The following is a 19,134-nucleotide window of genomic DNA, read 5'->3' as shown; positions in this document are numbered from 1 at the left end:
GCCAATTGATGGACAGGTATGGGTGTTATAGGTGGATACTTGAAAACATAGTGAATACTTGAAAAAATCTTCCAAGCATTTCCCATTCTGACTTAGTACAAATGTTTTTTTTTTTTGATAAATATGACTTAATACAAATATTAAGATAATATTTTTGGGGATTTTCCATATTATTTGATGATTGGGGTTGGCACCAATTGGTACCAATCCAAGTTTTAAATTTTTGACCCACTAATTGCATGACCCTATTTAACTTCTATCATTTTCTTTCCTAAACTGAAAAAAAAAATGATGAACAAAGGATGATAATATTGTAATATGAACATGCTGACCAGAAAACTATAGGTATTCTATTGATGAAAATGGCTATAGTGGAATAAATTGCTTTTAGCTCCACTAATTGTAGGATATTTCTCAAGTTCCAGCTTACACGCATGGGTTACTATCAACATTATCTCAATTAGATTGTATATAGTAATGGTGATCATTTTGATTTTTCAGTGGAGATGAGGAATAAATCAATTATTTTCCCCTCTATTGCCGTATTGAGATTCTTTTCATTTCATTTTATTCAGTTTATTCCTTCATAGTCCACTAAGGTAGTTTGTGATGCAATCTGTGAATCTGTGTGTATGTAGAGTGAAGTTCAAAACAGCATACCCGCTGAAAAGCGCCTTCCTGAGTTCCATCCAGAACGGTGACCCACTCTCATTTTGACTTCAAGGAACTTTTGTCTTCAAGAAAATCCCTGACCCAAAAACAAAGTATTTTAAACCATGAGTAGGAGTACCTATTTGAGTGTTTATAAGAAAAGGAAAAATAAACATATGCATATACACACTGAACTAAGTCATAAAATCAAAGGGGGAACAACATGAGATTTGCCGCTTGCAAAATTCTATCTAAAGCATCACCTTCCAATGCCCTCAGACCTGTCATTTCCTGAAATATGCATTGAAGTCAATCAAAGTGGACAACAGGTATGGAAGACTTGCATAGGTTAAATATTTTATAACAGAAAAATGAAAAAAATATATCATAAGTACACACCCCAATTCTGACTGGTGTTGATGGATCAATTTTTGGTGATGTATCAATTTTTTGACTAAGTACCTTGTCATTTGGTTTGCTTCCAAGTGGCCGATGACTCAGGCCGAAGCGGAGCTGCCTGGTGGTGAGCTGCCTCGTGCCAAGCTGCCTAGTGGCTAGCTGCCTATGAGGTGCCGAGCTACCTAGGAAGTGCCGAGCTTCCTGGTGGTGAGCTGGATTGATGAGCTTCGTTGCTCTTTAGAGACCTGCAAGGAACCAAAAGTCAGAGGACCCGGGGTGGCTAACCCGGTGAGGTCGCTCTGGTGCTCAAGTCAGTACTCTAATAGTAGACTGCGAGCTAAAAGTCACAGTGTGAGAGCTAGAAATTGCTTACTTGCTTACTTGCCTACTTGCCATTGGGGTTGGTGCCTTTACATAGGCATTGTTTGGCGTGGGTTGTACGCACCATATCCGAGATTTCTGTGAGGTTGTCTAAGTGGTTCGAGATTCCTGGAGGTAACCGCCATGCATGTTGACCACCCTCCAGATCGTTCAGCACGTGGGCCAACTTCCAAGGATCGTGGGATTGTTAGGATATGCATGTCGAATTTGTCGGTGAGCACATCTCGCAGGTCGCCAAGTCGGCGCCTAAACCAGGCGCCAGGTCGCGCCTGTGCTAGGCTGCCAGCTCGCGCCAGGGCTAGGTCGCGCCTGGTGGGAGACCATCAACTTGGCTAAGGCAAGTTGTTGCCAAAGTGGTTCTGGGTGTCACCTAGTTGTTCTGAGGGAGTAGATTTCTCCTTTTGGCCCGGAATGAATAATTCGATGAGCTCGTAAGCATCGATTCAATTCCTTAGGCTCTGGGAGCAACTCGCAGTCCGCTCCTTGATTTTGCCCATGCCTAAGAGGCAACTAGGTCTTATATGGTGATGAAGTCTTTTATCAGTTCGCTAGTTCGCGCCTAGGCCAGGCCGTCAGATCGACGCTCGTGCCAGGCTGCTAAGTCAGCGCTTGGGCCAGGTCGCTAGGTCGAGCTTGGGCCAGGCTGCTAGCTCGTGCTAGGGCCAAGCCGCCAAGTCACGCCTATGCCAGGCTGCCAACTCGTGCTTGTACCAGATTGTGCCTATGCCGGGCCGCGCCAGGCCGTATCTGGGCCGCCAAGTTGGCACCTTAGAGCTATGACTGCGCTGCATTAGCCTTGTTAGTGACGTCGGTTACCCACTCCTACAAGAAGCTACTAGGAGCTCGACTTACGGGGGCAGCACTACTGACTTTAGGTCACTAGCTCGCACGGGAGCCTTGAAAGGTTCGACCGGTAGGGGCGTCCATGCAGTCTGTTGGCTGCCTACTCCCGCGGAAGCCACATAGAGCTCATCTTTGTAAAGGGTACCTCGTGAAGAGGACTGATGAGGTTTTATCTGAGTTGAAATAAAGTTGGTAGTGCCGCTTAGTATGTTGGCCATCAACTTCCTACATAGTCTTTGAGTTCATAAAAAATGGAAACTATAAAGCGAGAGCTTTAGTTTCTAAAAAGTGAGGACTTAGCCTTTTAGAGGATGATAACTTAGCTTTTTGTAACGTTTCCCACAGACGGCGCCAATTGATGGATCGATTTTTGGTGATGTATCAATTTTTTGGCTAAGTACCTTGTCATTTGGTCTGCTTCCAAGTGGCCGATGACTCAGGCTGAAGTGGAGCTGCCTAGGGGCGAGCTGCCTAGTGCCGAGCTGTTTGGTGGTGAGCTGCCTGGTGGCTAGCTGCCTATGAGTTGCCGAGCTGACCAGGTGGCGAGCTGCCTGGGAGGTGCTGAGCTGCCTGGTGGCGAGCTGGATTGATGAGCTTCGTTGCTCTTTAGAGACCTGCAAGGAACCAAATGTCAGACGACCCGGGGTGGCTAACCCGACGAGGTCGCTCTGATGCTTAAGTCAGTTGTCTCATAGTAGACTACGCACTAAAAATCACAAAGTGTGATAGCTAGAATTTGCTTACTTGCTTACTTGCCTACTTGCCATTATGGTTGGTGCCTTTGTATAGGCATTGTTTGGCGTGGGCTTCACGCACCATATCCGAGATTTCAGCGAGGTCGTTTAAGTGGTTCGAGATTCCTGGAGGTAACTGCCATGCACGTTGACCACCCTCCGGATCGTTTGACACGTGGGCCAATTTCCAAGGATTGTGGGAGTGTTAGGATATGCATGCCGAACTTATCGGTGAGCACATCTCGTAGGTCGCCAGGTGACGCCTGTGTCGGGCCACGCCTGGTGGGACACCATCAATTTGGCTAAGGCAAGTTGTTGCCAAAGTGGTTCCGAGTGTCACCTAGTTGTTCTGAGGTGCCATGTGTCACAATATCATTGGAGGGCCAAATCCGCCCTCATCAGGTGTCTTGTGACACAACTCTTTAGTAACAACATCTTCTGCTTTCTCAAGCTGCAGCCTTCTAGGGATCATTGGCATATACACTCAAACCCAATTTTTTCTGCAACAACAATGAACCATAATGGACATAGTAAAGCATGCACGGTAGACATGTACATCATAGGTTGGGCCTCAAAAATGTTGACATAAAAATGTCTTCATTTATCTTTAATTATGGGCCAAAAATGTAGAGAAAAGAAACATTCAGAGAACAAAGCAAGAAGCCAGAGACAGAAGAAAAAAGAGCATTTTGATAGGTTTTCTAAATAGAGGAAAAACGTTTTTGATGTTCATCTTGTCATGAAACCAAGGCAAGTATCAACATTATATGGTAAAGAATTTTAGAAGGGATAAAAGTGTCTATGGTTTAAAACAAATAAAACACCACAGAAAACCTAGCAGACAAGCCCCAAAACCAGAAAACCTGTAATTGTCTAAACCAGAGCCAGGAAAACAGTAGAAAATTAAAAACCAAGGATTAAAGAAATTGAAGGGAATTCTAGTTATGTAGTTCACTGCAGCAATCTAATACTCTATTCCAATTCAATCCCAAAAACTTGCACAAAATAGGGTCTACCATTGTTATCTGAGAATCTTCTTGAAACCCATTGCATTACAACGAGCAAATTCCACTTCTACTTCCGATCCAAACGTAAACCTGCTATTTGAATTCAAGTTTAATTGTTCAAAAGGAGACAAAGAATTAGTAAAATTCCAACCTCAGGACGTCAATCTAAAAGATCTAATAAACATTCTAACTGTGGCGCATAGGACAAACAGATCTGCAAATCTGAATTTCGATTCTAAGAGATGGAATCATACAATCCAATTCGAATTCCATGAGTCAGATAGGCCCTTGGAATAGTAATTTGAAAAGATCCTCTTTGAAAAAGAAAAGTTGCATTGCATCAAATTCCATTTCTATTTCCACTATTTGATCAAAGCACAAGCTTACCTGTACGAAGAGCTCGAGATCTTTTCTGATGAGAACGAGATTCAGACTTTCGTCGAAGCAATACACATGGACTCTACCAGAGCTTCCGGCTTCAAAATAACCGCACGACCTACAAACATGAACTGCAAGTCTGGCCATCAACTTAAATAAGTTACAAACTCACAAACCCTTACATGGCACGTGGGCTAGCTCATACCTATTTGAGTGGGAGAGGTTCTCTTAGGAACAAAAGCAAGAATCAGATATACAACAAGAATCACAAACCTAAACTCTATAGCTAGATATTTTATGAAATCAACTTGAGCATACAGTTTGGCTGAACTGATTCTGATTAATATAAACACCAAAACTTGTCAGAAAATAGAAGGAAAGGCTCTAAAACCTCGTGTTGATTGAGTAATTATCCTCAGTAATACCAAAATTGAATACTTACTGATTCAGAAGAGAAAATGTCGACTGAAGAGTTGAAGAGTGGCTGAACAAAAAAGGACAGGATGTTCTCCGATGATGAATTGATCAATTTGGATTTTGATTTACCTAGGCATCGCCGGTTGGTGTTGTCCAGTGGAAAACAGAGAGAAATTAAAAGGTGAGATTGAATACAGAGAGAGAGAGAGAGATGACTGAGAGAAAGAGGGCGGGAAGAAGGCGATACCTAGCCCGTGCTTTATGCGGCAGTCGATTTTTTTTAGAGGCAGTTTTAATTGACTGTCGCTAAAGATCAAAATTTCTTTTATAATGATTCATAAATTTGCATCGAATGTATCCGTACTTCTCCGTATTTTATATATACTTATTTGCACCCTGACGAGTGACGACGGTCATCAATCAGCAGACAATGTACAAGTCAGGTCTGAGATCCGACGAGAAAAGAAATTGTAACAAGGAAAAGACAATAATGGTTTGATAAAAGGGAGGATATAGAGAAATCGCTATCATTTAAAAGAAAAAAAAAAAAAGTAGAGAGATCCAAACCAGTTCATTAATACCAGAGAAAAACAAAACGCGATGTGAGAAAGAAAAATGGGACGGTACAATGGGCGATTCTAACCTATGTACAACCGGCCATACGAAGGAGTGGGTGTTCCATACTATGCTTGGTTTTGTTTGTCAACTGCCACATCGCAAGTATAATACAATTTTACATTTTTTATTGTGTGACAGTTTTTGTTTTCGAAAACAAAATTAATCATATTGTTAAACACCCCCTAAATGGGTCAGGTCTGAAAATGTTCATTAAGTATGATTTTCTCTTTTACAATTATTTTATTAAAACAACTGATACATCAAAAAAAATAATATAATTTTGGTGATGTTGCAGTTGCTTTTGTTTTTCAAAATAAAATCAACCATGATGTACACAACCCACCAAATGGGTGGATTAAATGGGTAAAGTCTGAAAATTTTCATGAGTTATGTTTTTCTCCTTTACATTTGTTTTTTCCTTGGGTTTCCTTCAAACCAGCTCAAGGAATTTATTATCAGGATCGCACAAAAGTAATTCAAAATGAGCTATTTTGTAATTCAACCACTCAAATTCTCAATGTAATTGATTAATAGTGCTGAACTTAAGGCCCTGTTAATTTAGGCTGTGTTTGGTTTGAAGGAAAAAGTAGGGAAAGGAAGGGAAAGATAAGAAAAACTTTACAAGCCTTGTATAGGTTTTCCTACCTTTCCCTTCAAATCAAACATAAATTAACAACAAATAAAATAAGCTTGGGAAAATTGGTCAATAAGTATCTTTTTTCCCATTGAAGCCCTTAAATATCATTACCCCCACAGTATGTGATACCTATGTATAATTTTCCCAAAAATTATATTTATTTTAAATTAAAACTATAAATTAAACCACAATAGAAATAGGCACTAGTAACAAATTACAAATTTGTAGTCAAGGGTTCAACCTCATTGTAGGTTCTGATCTCCAAAATATACAATAATGGAAGTTAAACGGCTCAAGGCATTCTTTTCCTGTTCTTCTCGCCCTCCTCTAACATGCTCTTTGTTTCCCTTTTATTTTTCCATGGTTTACATACATCCATCCAGTCCACTATATCAAAAAATCTTATCCATCTCTTTTCCCTTCTTGATATTGTTTGAACCTCATAGGTTTTCTTACTTTTTCCTTTCTTTCCCTACCTTTTCCTTTAAACCAAACATAGCTTAAAGGTAACAATTATGTTTCAAATTCAGATCTTCTCTAACACTGTTCCAACAAGCCATTACAGTCATACATTGGAAACATCTTCCCATGAACTACAAGGGAGATGTTCCCAGTGTGTGGTTGTGGTGATTGGGAGCATGTTGGTAGCAGATCCCTACCCTTATGTTCCACCCTTTTGGAGAAATGGAGCTCCTCAAATGTGGGGAACAGTTTCCACAAATGAACAAAATGGTAGTTTCCTTTGAGAGTCCTGATCTCTTGACCACAACACATTGTTGGCCATGCTCATCCAATCACATCAAGAACATTGGTGATGTAAAGTACATCGATATACTTTAAGGGTATTCAAAGTTCGGTTAACCAAGTAATGGGCTCTTTTTTTGAAGCCAAACTAGTACCACCAATATTTTTATTGATTTGGTTCTTTGGTTTTTCAATTTTTTATATTTATGATATAATATAAATACAAATATATATATATATATATATAATTTATTATATATTATAAAAAGATAGTTAAAAATATAATATATATTGGATATAATTGAAATCAAATTGGCATCACCGGGTTTTGAAAAACACTAAACCAAAATGGAACTGATTGGTTTGATTAATTGGATTTTTCATTTCGATTTCCTCAATTCGGTTCAATTTTTTGGTTTTCCAGTTTCCGTTGAGCACCCCTAATATAGTTGAGTACTAGCATCTAAAAAAACTGGGAAACACTTTTTTGCGCAATAATTGGAGAGCTATGTTAAGAGGGATTTTAATGTTTAAAATCATTGGAACCTCTTCAAATGTTTGGATTTGAACCGTTTGACGTATCAATGACCTTGAATTTACTTTAAAAGAAATTGATATATTTCTAATTTCCCCTAAACATAGTTTCCTAATAATATTATAGTATGCCTGGCTATCTGATAAAGCAAATGTATCCCATGTTTAAAAACTATTCTACTTGATCCCACCCAGGTTGCACTGGGCAACATTTAATTCATGTAAGCATGGAACGCAATTAATTTTATTTAGATAAATCAACTATGACTCAAAAGTGATGTCTTCCCATTTGAACACTAATAATCCATTTTTGTCAGTTATTCCAGTAATAAACTAATAATAATACACCATAAAGCTAACCTCCAAGGCAATAGACTAGCTTTCTGGTTTTGTGACCCAGCAACCCACCCAAATAACTGAATAGGGATCTCTTGCTCATAGAGAGCTTTTCACATGGACCTTAGAGTCACATCCCACCATGTATCAGGAACATTTCCCATGAATAATAACATAGAAGATCCTGCAATCAATCTAACCGTAATCGCATGACTGGAGGCAAGACTAAATTCTCAAAAACAAATGCAACCATAATTTAAGAATGGATATGGCATCGAATAGTGAATAGAACGGACTAACCAACGCAAAACAGGATTCATGTAACCGGCCCCATTCGACTGAGACTTGGACAAGTCTTGATGATTAAGACTATTTGATCTGCAGGTTCCCTCAACCCACTGTAAACAGGCGACCTCTCAGCCCATCTATTTTTTTTGTTGGCATGAGACGTCATCATTGGTTACACAGCTAGCAATTCACATCTCTTATTATTTTGCTTTTCTTCTTTTTTTTCTCTTTTCCCCTGGGGAAAGATCTTGGCTAATCTTGTAACGTCACCCTTCAGAAGAAAAGGATTTTAAAAGTGAGACTACTTAGCGATGATAGGATGATGAAATAATAAGTGTATTAATTAGAAAATCCAGAAACAGAAACAGGAATTATTGCCGGTGCACTCGACCCAAAATCTCTCTGAAAATTGAAATAAGGTATTCCACATGACAACAGAAAGCATCTCCTTATGATTGGATTGTCTTCAGTTGTATCTCGGGACAACTAGCCCTGCTATAGAGGCGTTGCAAATCCTGTAACCAAGCAACAGAGAAGCAATGTCAAAGTTTGATTATAAACCTTTCTCGTTATCATGTCATGACCCATAAATTGCAAATATTAAACTATTAAAGTCCACAAAAGAAACCGATCATCGTTATCGACATCAAATATATCACCATCATTTGCCTTATCACAACAGTGGTTGTCTGCATTCACCATGTGAGGCTGTGACCTTGGTGGGTTGCTTGGAGCTAGTAATTAAACATAATGGCAGGACAAGATTCATGTAGCCCAATAGTAAATGGTTGGGATTAAGGCTGGAATGAGTTGAGTTGAGTTCTTGTTGCCTTTAACCAGTACCATAACTTTGTGTTAATAACTAGATACTCTAACCAATTGAGAAGCAAAGTTAAAGATTTCCCTTCTTTCTCAACCCCAATGTGAATGTGATTATAGATATTAGAAAAATAGAAAGAAATGAGAGCTGACTCCCCCCGAAAAAATAAATAAATAAATAGAATGCGAAAACATCCACCCAAAAAAAGGTTGCACAAATATAAACCTTCTCATGCCAAAAAAAAAACCATAAATTTTCTCAATCATGCATGTGTAAAACTGCACTACTATGAAGCTTACCATCAAGGATGGTGATGACAATACACTAAAAGAATGCTGGCAGACACAAGCCTCAAGGATCATTCCAGTGTTTAAAAGTGCAAAGCGCAAAATAGGCGCAGGGGTCAATTTGCACCTGAGGCGCAAAAAAAGGTGCAAGGCGAGGCGAGTGCCTTTTGAAGCAAGGTGCAAAAATACAAAAAAAAAAAGCTAAAAAATAAAAAAATGTCAGAAAATTCAAAAAAAAGCCAAAAATTAAACATAATATTAATAAAAAATATAAACTTAAATTTTAAAATAATATTTTAAAAAAACTATTATCTAAAATTAAAATATATAAACATAAGATGTAAAGCATACTCAAATGAGAATTTAAAAATAAAATCAAACATATAAACATTTTCAAGCATGTAAAACCTCTAATCTCTTTTTTCACTCAATTGCATTACTTCAAGCAGGTAATGTAATGTAAAACATATTACATTCTTGATTCTACGAGCCGCCTTTGTGCCACACCCCTTGAGGCAAGCCCAAACAAGTCCACATTAGGTCTTAAATTCTTAGTTTTCACACAAAAAATAATGATTTTATAGTTTTAATTGTTTTTTAAGAAGAATGTTGTTCATTCATTCATCCTAATAAAAGGTCTTCTTAAAAAGCAATTAAAACTATAAAATCATTATTGTGTGAAAACTAAGAATTTAAGACTTAATGTGGACTTGTTTGTGCTTGCCTCGAGGGGCGTGGCACAGTGATTGGGGGTGGAGCCCCTGGCTCAGCCACTATATTAAAAAAAAAAAACAAAAAAGCGTCAAATTTTCAAAAGGCACACCAGGCATGCGCCTTTAGCCCAGGCGTGCGCCTTTTGAAAGGGCCGCGCCTAGGACCTAGGCGAGGTGCATACCCTGAAATGCGCCTTTGCCTGTGTGCCTTAGTCACGCCTTTTAAATCACTGGATCATTCAAGATGGTCTTTAAGTTAATGGGACATAAACTTTCATCATCAGATCATCCTTTCCACTTTGCAACACAACCACCACCAGGGATGCTTCTTTTCCCATGGAACCAGCATCCAAATTAATATTTGACCATCAGATATGGTTTCTAGATTGAAAGCCTTGTTCACATGGAAGCTAGTGTTTTAAAAGGTCTGCGCAGTTCACAGACAAGACTCATTTTGTGGGTGTGCCTGACCTGAACCTAGGTGTGTCTCCCCTGACTTGTTGCCATGTCTTTATGAGTTGACCTTGTACATTATAACTTTGGTTTTAGAATTTTTATGTAGCACTTGAATGCACAAGGCTACAACCTTTTTGTTTTTTTTTTCTGATCAATGAGGCTACAACCTTTTTGTTAATAACATGTTGCTTTAACCAATTGAGCTAACAGGATTTGCTTCTTTCAAAGTTTAAATTTTATATTGATATTGTATTAATTTTTTTTTTCCACCTGGTGATTTTTTCGTTTCTTTTTCCTTTTTTTTCAGGGGGAGGAGGTTGATACATGCATTAATGGGCAGTGACCAGTGTATGAACTTAGGAAGGGTAGAGAAACTTTCCAATCACACTGGATCTTACCAAGAGTTGGCACTTGGTCTTTAACTTTTAGCTCAACTACATAGGAAGAGCTCCCATGTTGTTTTTGTTTTTGCTTCCTGATGATGATGATATAGTGCTGATTTATAAGACCAAAAGATATGCTGAATGCAAAACTAGAATAATGGAAAGGTGCTTACGGTTTAAGGTTTCAAACAATGTTTTAAAATGCGGAGGCGTGACGAGAGGCGTTCCACTACCTAGAGGCGTGAGGCATAGTTCAGAATGCAAGAGGCATAAGCCTCAAACACAAGGAGGCTTACACCTCCTTAAGAGGAGGGGGGTTAGGAGCAGGATGAAGAGGAAGGGGGGATCTCATTTTATTTTTATTTTTAATAAAATTCTTTTATATTAAGAAGAATAAAGATGCATAACATTAGTTGAAAGGGGGGTCTTGTCGACCTCAATAAGATGCAACTCCTAGAAGATTAAAGTTTAGAGCTCTAAATATGCTCTCTTAATACCAACAATTCATATTGTTTTAGTAGCTATCAACCATCAAGTAGACCATACAAAACCCAAAAGTTCAATCATGCATTTCCCAACCTACACTTCTTATCAATAACAAAAGACGTCGAAAGGAATATGAAGGGGGCTCTCTTTACTTAGTGACAGAATATTAAGCATCAACTATGTTAAGAGAAGAGCTGTCAATGTGATGTTGTACTGTTCTCTTAAAAGAGTAAGGACCCCTATGGGGGTGTCAGGCAGTGATTAATACCAACAAAAACTAAGTTAACATGAGACCAGTGTGCTACAAACAACTTAATGCACATGCTTCTCAGCAATAAGCTAATAATCAGTCTGCTTAGAGAGATCCAATTTGATAGATTTCTCAGAACACATCGCCATCCGTTGCAACAAATTCTTTTTTTTTTTCTTAAAGTGACCCCTTGCAACAAAATACCAAATGGAAAGTATATTCATGTAGCATAGCTGATGCAGGCATGGAACAAAGGAAAGAAACCATGAAAGAAGATTCTGATTCTTAATAGATTTTGCATCAGTTCCATTTTCATAGTTTTGGTCAATTAGAGCTTTTCAAAGATTATTTTTCTAGTTATTTAGTTTTATAAGGCTAGGGCTAGTCATCATAGAGGGGTCATATAATTTAAAGTGCCTTGAAGTGATTTTTAGAAATTTGAGTTGTGGTTATAATAACATCAATTTTCTTACAGTCAAAACTTGTCTGTTTGATGTGATTTTAGTGTGGCTAGATATGTACTTCAATTACCTATCAAATAAGAAAAAAAATCTTGTAAACCATGCATTTTTTGAAAAAATTATGGCCATTTTATGGTAAGGTGTAAGCTAGATATGTACTTCAATCCTAATGACAAGACTAGAAAGTTTCTAATTTTTGTCTGTCTTGGAGTTGAATTTGGCTTGCTTAGTTTTAATTGGAGTATTAAGATTAATAGGTATTTAGAGTTGACTTAAGAGTTAAGAGTACATACTCTTGGTGGCAGGAACAACCTTCTTTATCCAATGGTCTAACCTCAGTTTTCTCTTCATGACAAAAAGATAAAGCATGCACAAAAATAAGGAACAAAAAATAAATTCAAACACCAGCAACCTGTAAAAGGAGAACGGTTCCAAAGACCTTAACAACAGGAATCACACACGACAAGAATGATCCTCAATATAACTCTACCTCCTAATCCCTACCTAGGGGGTTGACAACCAATCATCCTCAACCTACTTTGAGCCCTGATAACTCTGTATTTTGATGCCTTAAGGGCATCATTTCAGGGGTATTTTAGGCCTTAGAATAGTCAAAATGTCCCCTTTTCCCAGTTAAAATCAATATTGTGACCTCTAAGGGTCTCTGTGCAAATCTTATGGAAAACTGGGGAAGTTTCATAGCAGAAATGCAGTTTTTGGGAAGTTGGTGTGAAGCCCAACTGAGAGAGGGGGTGTTTTTGTGAAAAACTGAGCATAGGAAGGCGCCTCCTATCTCTGCTAAACCCAAAATGGCGCCCCTCCTACAGTATTAGCATGCTCCCCTCTCCTTAGCAAACCCTAGGGCGCCTTCTAACTTAATCTTTTCATCCTTAACAAACCCTAGCCGCCCCTAGCTGCTAAATCCCCACCTTCCATCCCTTCTAATCTCCACCATTCATTCTAGGGCACCTTTTTTTAGCTTTTAACCCTAGGGCTCCACCTACCTCCTAATCCTCACCATTCAGCCCCTAGACACTAAATCTCAACCCTCTAATCCATTCTCTTTCTCAGCCATCCACTCTAGGGCGCCACCCACTCATTTTAATCTCCACATTTCAATCCTAGGCGCCTCAATCTCCACCATCCATTTCTATGCGCCCAAATCTCAGCCCTACATAATATTGGGCACCCTCTCATTTTCTTCTCAGCCTTAGGATCACCCTAAAACCATCCTAACCCTTCATTCTAAACCCTAGGGTGCCCATATTTTTGCTAAAACCCAGCTGCCACCTCCTCTTTCTCTCTAATCCCAGTTTTATCCACCCTTCTCTATGAAAAGGACCCCAATGGCCCTGGAGAGGGGGTTGGTCAATTCATCCAGTTCACAAGACTAAGGTTTCTTGAAGAATTCAAGGGTTGTAGAAGGGAAGGACGCCCAGTTCTTGTCAGGAGGGGTTCCTGCAAGCTATTCAACCACCTTTTATTTTCTTTATTTTAATTTCTGTTATTTTTATTCCAGCACCCTCTTAGATTTAATTTTTGTTCGCTTTTGTGCTTTGCAGAGCTGAATTCGTCCGGTTCAAGGCTAAGGTGTCTCGAGGGCTGAAGAAGGGAAGGACACCCAGATCTTGTCAAGAGGTGTTCCTACAAGTTGTCCGGCCAATCTACAGCTACCGCCACTGGATCCGAATTTTGGATAACTTTTGTTTTTGTTTTTTTTTTGTTGATTTCATTACTCCTTTAATTTCTGAATTTTAATTATTGTCTTGTTTAATTTCAGCATTGATATATTTTATTTTCTTATTTTCTGCAATTCCCAGTTTAATTTTCTTTTTATTTGTCTGGAACAAGAAAATAATAATTTTTCCCACTTCCCTGTGGGTTCGACCCTTTTCTCACTATGTACTATGTTGTTTAAGATTACGTGAGGATTGGAAAAATTTATAAATCTCTAAACTGGTGTTCCAAAGTGGTTAACGACACGCTTCCGGTTACATCAAGCCCTAAAAAACACAATAGTATGTGGATTCCACTCATACACCTCACCATAAATACCTGGTATTCAGTTCCCTCTTCTTCCTAATTTCTTGCATAAGCAACCAACTATTTTTACCCAATTTTTCCTTTTGTTACTTTTCACCATAATTCCAACTCCCATCACTTTGATTTTGCTACCCTCTTTTGCCTTACTTTGTTGACCCACAGTAACTCAAGTTATCACTCTTTAGTCTATCTTTAGAACCTAAATTACTCATTGCTAATTTTTCTTTAGGGATTCCTCGGTAAGGTGGTACAGTCATATTTTCAAATCAGAAAACAGCCACTTCATGTCAAACAATATCAATCAAGATGAAAATAGTTCCAATCCCAATTCCTGAAAATCTTATCAAGGATTGTGCAAGTCTGAATACAAGGTAAAGAATAATGCAGCATTACCAATTAAATAATAACAACGTAGTATAATGAATGCTAATCACATTAAAAACCTTTAATTTGTACTTGATTTTTAATTGCTATTAACATGAATGAACTTTTCAGGCTGCAATTCCAAATTTCAAATTAGAAGTTTAAGCACAATGGCACTAAATTCATGTTCATATATGTCCATACCTGGACTAAATTATATTAGGGGTGCAAGTAGGGTACTCAAAAGTTTACACCACACTAGGCCCAGGCCCTCAGGCCATACGCCTTAAATTTTAACAAATGCCCAACTTGAGCCCACCTAAGTTGCACCCTTATACTATATGCACCAAGCCAGGACCTGTGTGGGCACATGCAGTTCCAGACCTGATACACTCATCCATTTACAACAGAAAAAGCTCCAAAATTCAAACATTTATGTTGGAATAAAAACAGAAAAAAAAGGAAAATAACATCTTAAAATTTGATAAATATTTTCCTTTAAAAGAGTCCTAATGTTTATGTTCATATAATTGCTATTCAGTACCAGTTAAGGTCCGGCCAAGATTAAAGTTGATATTCATAATTAAGTTTTAATTAACTCCTTTCTTTCTTCCAAAAAAGTTTAGTGAGTAATAAAAAGTTTAGGTTTCCTTCTGGTAACTGAAACATTTACTAACTAAATTGTGAGCACCACATAGAAAAACTGGTAAGATTCCAATACATCAGGAACAAGTATAAGTTGCCAGAGACAGGTTTCTAGGGGTTGTCAGCAAGTCTTTCAAGGCCATTAACACAGAGAGATTTATATCCTATTTAACTTTGTAAATTATGTCATTTTTACTTAACAATTCTATGACTTTAAATGCACCGGCAAGTGTAAGCTCTCAATCAGATAATCAGATGGATAAATGGAACTGATAGTGATTATCTGTGATACTAATCAACAGATAACAATCAAATTCCCTGATTGTCCTATACTTGTTCCACTATGAAGTGGAAAAATACACATTTATAATGCATTTTGCAACCTTATAAAAATTATACTCTTAAAATTCACATAACATAAAAAGTAGTTCACATATACAGATTTAATATTTAGGCTGTTTTTCTTTTAAACCTAAAAGGGGTAGAAATATAAGCAAAATATTTCATATTGAAAATCATCTGCCTTCTTTGCATTGAATCAAAGCCTTAGTGTCGAATGCAACCTGAATGTCCCCATAAATTATACGGTTCTTTATATTTTTCTTATTTTAAGAGTTCTCTTATTTTCAATGCATCCTATAAAACTCAAATATGCTTAGTTGGTTCATATTACAAATGTGTTAGTTGACTATGTCTTCACTCTTCATTCAAGTGAAACTACAAAATACAAAATTGGGAACCATCTTAATTAAGAAATTTATATAGATCTTATGCCAATATAATTTAAAAATGCATGATTATCTTTCTAGTGAATATGATATGAATACCTCCTATTTAGATGGGACTAAAAAGAATAGCAAAGAAGGATAAACTTACTGAAACAGATATGTCCAATTACAAGATTAAACATTCTGGATAACAAGCCCAAGCAAAACCAGGTTTTACCAATTGGCAGTAACGTGCAACATAAGGCAGGAAATAGTGGAAAAGAAACGAAATACAGAAAAGGAGCATGGAATACCTTCAGAAAGCCATCCCCAGTTTCCAGCATTTAAAGAAAGCATTGATTTGAGCAATGCAGAAGCAGTAACACTGTGCAATGGCATCAAAGACTGAGCACAACCTAACTCAACAGGAAGCCTACAGAATGGTATAATAATGATGTGTTAGTAACATGATAATAAATAAAAGAATCTTCCTCAATTAAAAATGCAAAAAAAAAAAAAAACAATTTTACACTAGAAAAATAAGAAAAACCTCAAATGAGTTATCAGTGTGCAGACTCAAAAAGTGCAATTTCAAAAATGAGAAAAGAAGGGGGAAGGAAAGAAGAACAGGGAAACTTAAATACAGTTTTAAAAGAAAATGTAACAATAAGAACAACAACAATAGCAGTCATGATAACGATGATTGTGACAAGAAGAATTGAGAGAATCCTAAATGGGTAACCACAATGAAATGAATGATAAGAAAAGGCAGCAAAGAGGCTGCTGGTAAGAAAGAATAAAAGGAGTTCCAAATGAAATGGGCCAAATCTGTGATCTCTGTAATCAAGTGATAGAGGCATCCCATCATCTATTTTTCCAATGTGATTTTGCAAAAGCAGTTTGGTTCCAAACTCATCTAGGACTGAATTCTGAAGTCTGAACAAATAAATACTCATCTTCAATTAATAGTGGAGAATGGGGAAAAAACTAAGTTATTGAATCACAAAAGAGGAACAAAGTGCATGGTGGGGGAAGGTTCCTCGTCATATTTACACTAATATGGGATGCAAGAAATGGCAAACTGCACACAAACAAAGAACAAGATCCATGCTGGGTAGTGGGAAGTATCAAATAGTATATACCATAGAAAACAAACAGGTATCGGAGGAGGAAGAAAATGACAATTATTGAGCTGACAATAACATTCGGAATAGTTTTCAAATTTATATTGATGGTTCATATGATCCAGTTTCTGGGAAGGCAGGCATTTGTTTTATGATACTAACAGCAAAAAGAAAAAAACAAAGATTTTCTTGTAGCAGCAAGCCAACCATATACAGCAAACCGAAGTCAAGAATCAGAACACTGGGCAACCATCAAAGGACTGCAAACAGCTTGAGAGTACGCAATCAAGCAGCTGAGGTTAAAAATGGATGCACGGGTAGTAGCAGAACACCCGAAGAAAGAATGCAAACAAGGCAGATAGATTAAAATCCCATTACTTAGTATAATTTATAAACATTTTGGTAGTTTTGAATATGTAAACATTTAATATATAAGTAGAACCAACAATGACATAGCTCACAACTTGGCTTGGATGGCATGTAAATGGTCAATAAGCACGACATTCTGGATAAAACAGGAGATGTACAACTTCACAGAAGATTATTAAAAGGTTCTTTCTTTCTTAGATGCAACAAAGTAAAGAAAAAGAAGAAGGAAACATTAAATATTCCACTGATTTCAAATGGGTATGTAGGATTTTTAACAACTGTCCACCAATCAAAACCGAAATTGAACTTGTAAATTTATAAAAAAAACAAAAAACAAAAACAAAAACAAAAAAAAAAAAAAACAAAACAAAACAATGGCATGAAAATATAAACCTGGAGAATAAGGGAAGCTTATGTCGAGAAAGACGAGCAGAAGTGGGCCTTGTTGAAGCGAATCCCCCAATCCTAGTCGCCCCTGAAGCGATATGTGAAGATGACGATGACCTGCAACCATTTAGAATGGTAGCTGCAGATGCAGAGGAGTTTAGAAGAGTTCGTCTAGCACAGCTACTAGCCATTTTTTTTCTATCTTCCTTTTCTTTGTTTCTCCCTCACTGCCCTGCAGCCTACAAGTTACAGAAGCTCCAACCTTGTGGTGTAACCCTAAATTCGAGTTTGGAGGGCGAGAGGCAAGAACCGTGTTGTTGCTGCTGCTTGTCAATGGGCTGGCCGGGTTGTATGTGAATTGTGAACTATGGACAGGCCGGTTCAACGGTTCTAAATTGGCCATACAAATCCAAGCCCAGATCCAGCCCATAATACGTGAAATAATCTTGACTATTTGCAGCCTAATTTATATCTGGGATCAAACCCAGTCTGATAGAGGTGGAAAAGTCTTTATGATCAGATCAAGTTTCATAGGCTTAACTACCACTTAATTACTTAGAGCTGGCTTATTTAATGCAAAGCTGCACTGAATCTTTTTACTAAAAAAACTACTTGATTCAAGCAAGAGCCACCTATTCTACTAAAACTTCATAAAACAACTTCGTATTTTGGTTTTTCAGTCCACAAATTAGTACATTTATTCATGTTTTGAATCCTGATCTTAGCCAGATGGTTGAACTGGGTTTAATCAAACGGAATCTGGGCCAGGTCATAGTAGACATGGGACCAATAAGAAAACATAGATCCAGAATAAACCAAGCCCCGATAAGATCCAATCCGGATTGGGCTTTCAGGTCTAAGCCGATAAGATCCAATTATATTTGATATCCTTTAGTTTGGTATTTGACAATAAACCTATTAATTTTCTTTCTTTTTAATTTTTCAGATATCTTACGTATCCCCTATAAAATGATAATTTTATGGAAAAAAAACATGTTGCTGAAGCAAAAAGACTTGATAACTGAAGGGCTTTGACCAATCAAACCTTCAATTTGATAAATAACCACCCGATTGGTTATCACTTTTATAATATCAGTTGACTAATCACAAGATGTTTTTCCAATATCATAATTGAACCCTAATTTTAAATGTTTTATATGAATAAGTTATTACAGATAAATCCATGAGAAACATGCATAAAATGTTGTGTATTTTTTGATGTTTTAAAAAACGACCTGGAACCATTCTAGCCACTGGTTTTTGAGTCAACAGTTCAACCATTCAGTTCGAATGATGGCCCATTTTGACAAAAAAATTAAAATAAATAACAGCCAAAAACCATTTAATGGGTTGACCGTTAGATTATCCGAGTCAATGGTTCGTTGGCTAATTCAATGATTTTTTGCCAAGGATCAAGTTTGGGGTAAAACAGAACTGGTTGCCTGGACGGTTCTTGGCCAAACGGTCCGATCGTCGAGATCATCTACAGCTCAAAAACCATGCTCTAGATTTAATTAGGTTGAAACATATAAAACCATTCCCATGCCTTTATGGTCAAGGTTCAAAGTATTGACACATATTGGTCTGTATCATCCGATACGTATCGTGCCAATGACTTCCCAATACGCCCCTATGGGGGTTGTATTAGGTTAGACCATGGTTCAGAAGGTAAA

The 19,134-nt window shown here is 37.6% G+C and overlaps 1 protein-coding gene and 1 long non-coding RNA gene across 4 annotated transcripts; both read right to left on the bottom strand.

The window, feature by feature from the left end:
- Nucleotides 1-328: 328 nt before the first annotated feature.
- Nucleotides 329-5,041, bottom strand: LOC148862854 (uncharacterized). Of its 3 annotated transcripts, XR_016109475.1 has the most exons (7): nucleotides 4,836-5,041; nucleotides 4,403-4,511; nucleotides 4,025-4,105; nucleotides 2,676-3,508; nucleotides 1,114-1,295; nucleotides 915-942; nucleotides 329-748 (listed from the first exon to the last, which is right to left on the bottom strand). It is a non-coding gene; the product is annotated as an uncharacterized LOC148862854 (long non-coding RNA). The 3 variants fall into 3 exon arrangements; XR_016109474.1 differs by having other exon boundaries at nucleotides 1,051-3,508; XR_016109473.1 differs by having other exon boundaries at nucleotides 1,114-3,508.
- A 3,246-nt stretch (nucleotides 5,042-8,287) lies between these two features.
- On the bottom strand, nucleotides 8,288-18,131 carry LOC148862853 (protein NUCLEAR FUSION DEFECTIVE 6, mitochondrial). Its single transcript, XM_088977289.1, has 3 exons — nucleotides 17,468-18,131; nucleotides 15,896-16,014; nucleotides 8,288-8,482 (listed from the first exon to the last, which is right to left on the bottom strand). Exons 1-3 carry the CDS (start codon nucleotides 17,650-17,652, stop codon nucleotides 8,463-8,465), a joined length of 324 nt encoding a protein of 107 aa, XP_088833415.1. The 5' UTR covers nucleotides 17,653-18,131; the 3' UTR covers nucleotides 8,288-8,462.
- Nucleotides 18,132-19,134: the final 1,003 nt, after the last annotated feature.

Source organism: Nelumbo lutea, chromosome 3 (genome assembly GCF_056320005.1).
Source record: "Nelumbo lutea isolate HS-2025 chromosome 3, American lotus-T2T, whole genome shotgun sequence".
NCBI classification, from domain to species: Eukaryota; Viridiplantae; Streptophyta; class Magnoliopsida; order Proteales; family Nelumbonaceae; genus Nelumbo; species Nelumbo lutea.
The sequence above is the reverse complement of the archived record's forward strand: the minus strand, read 5'-3'. Positions and strand labels throughout refer to the sequence as shown.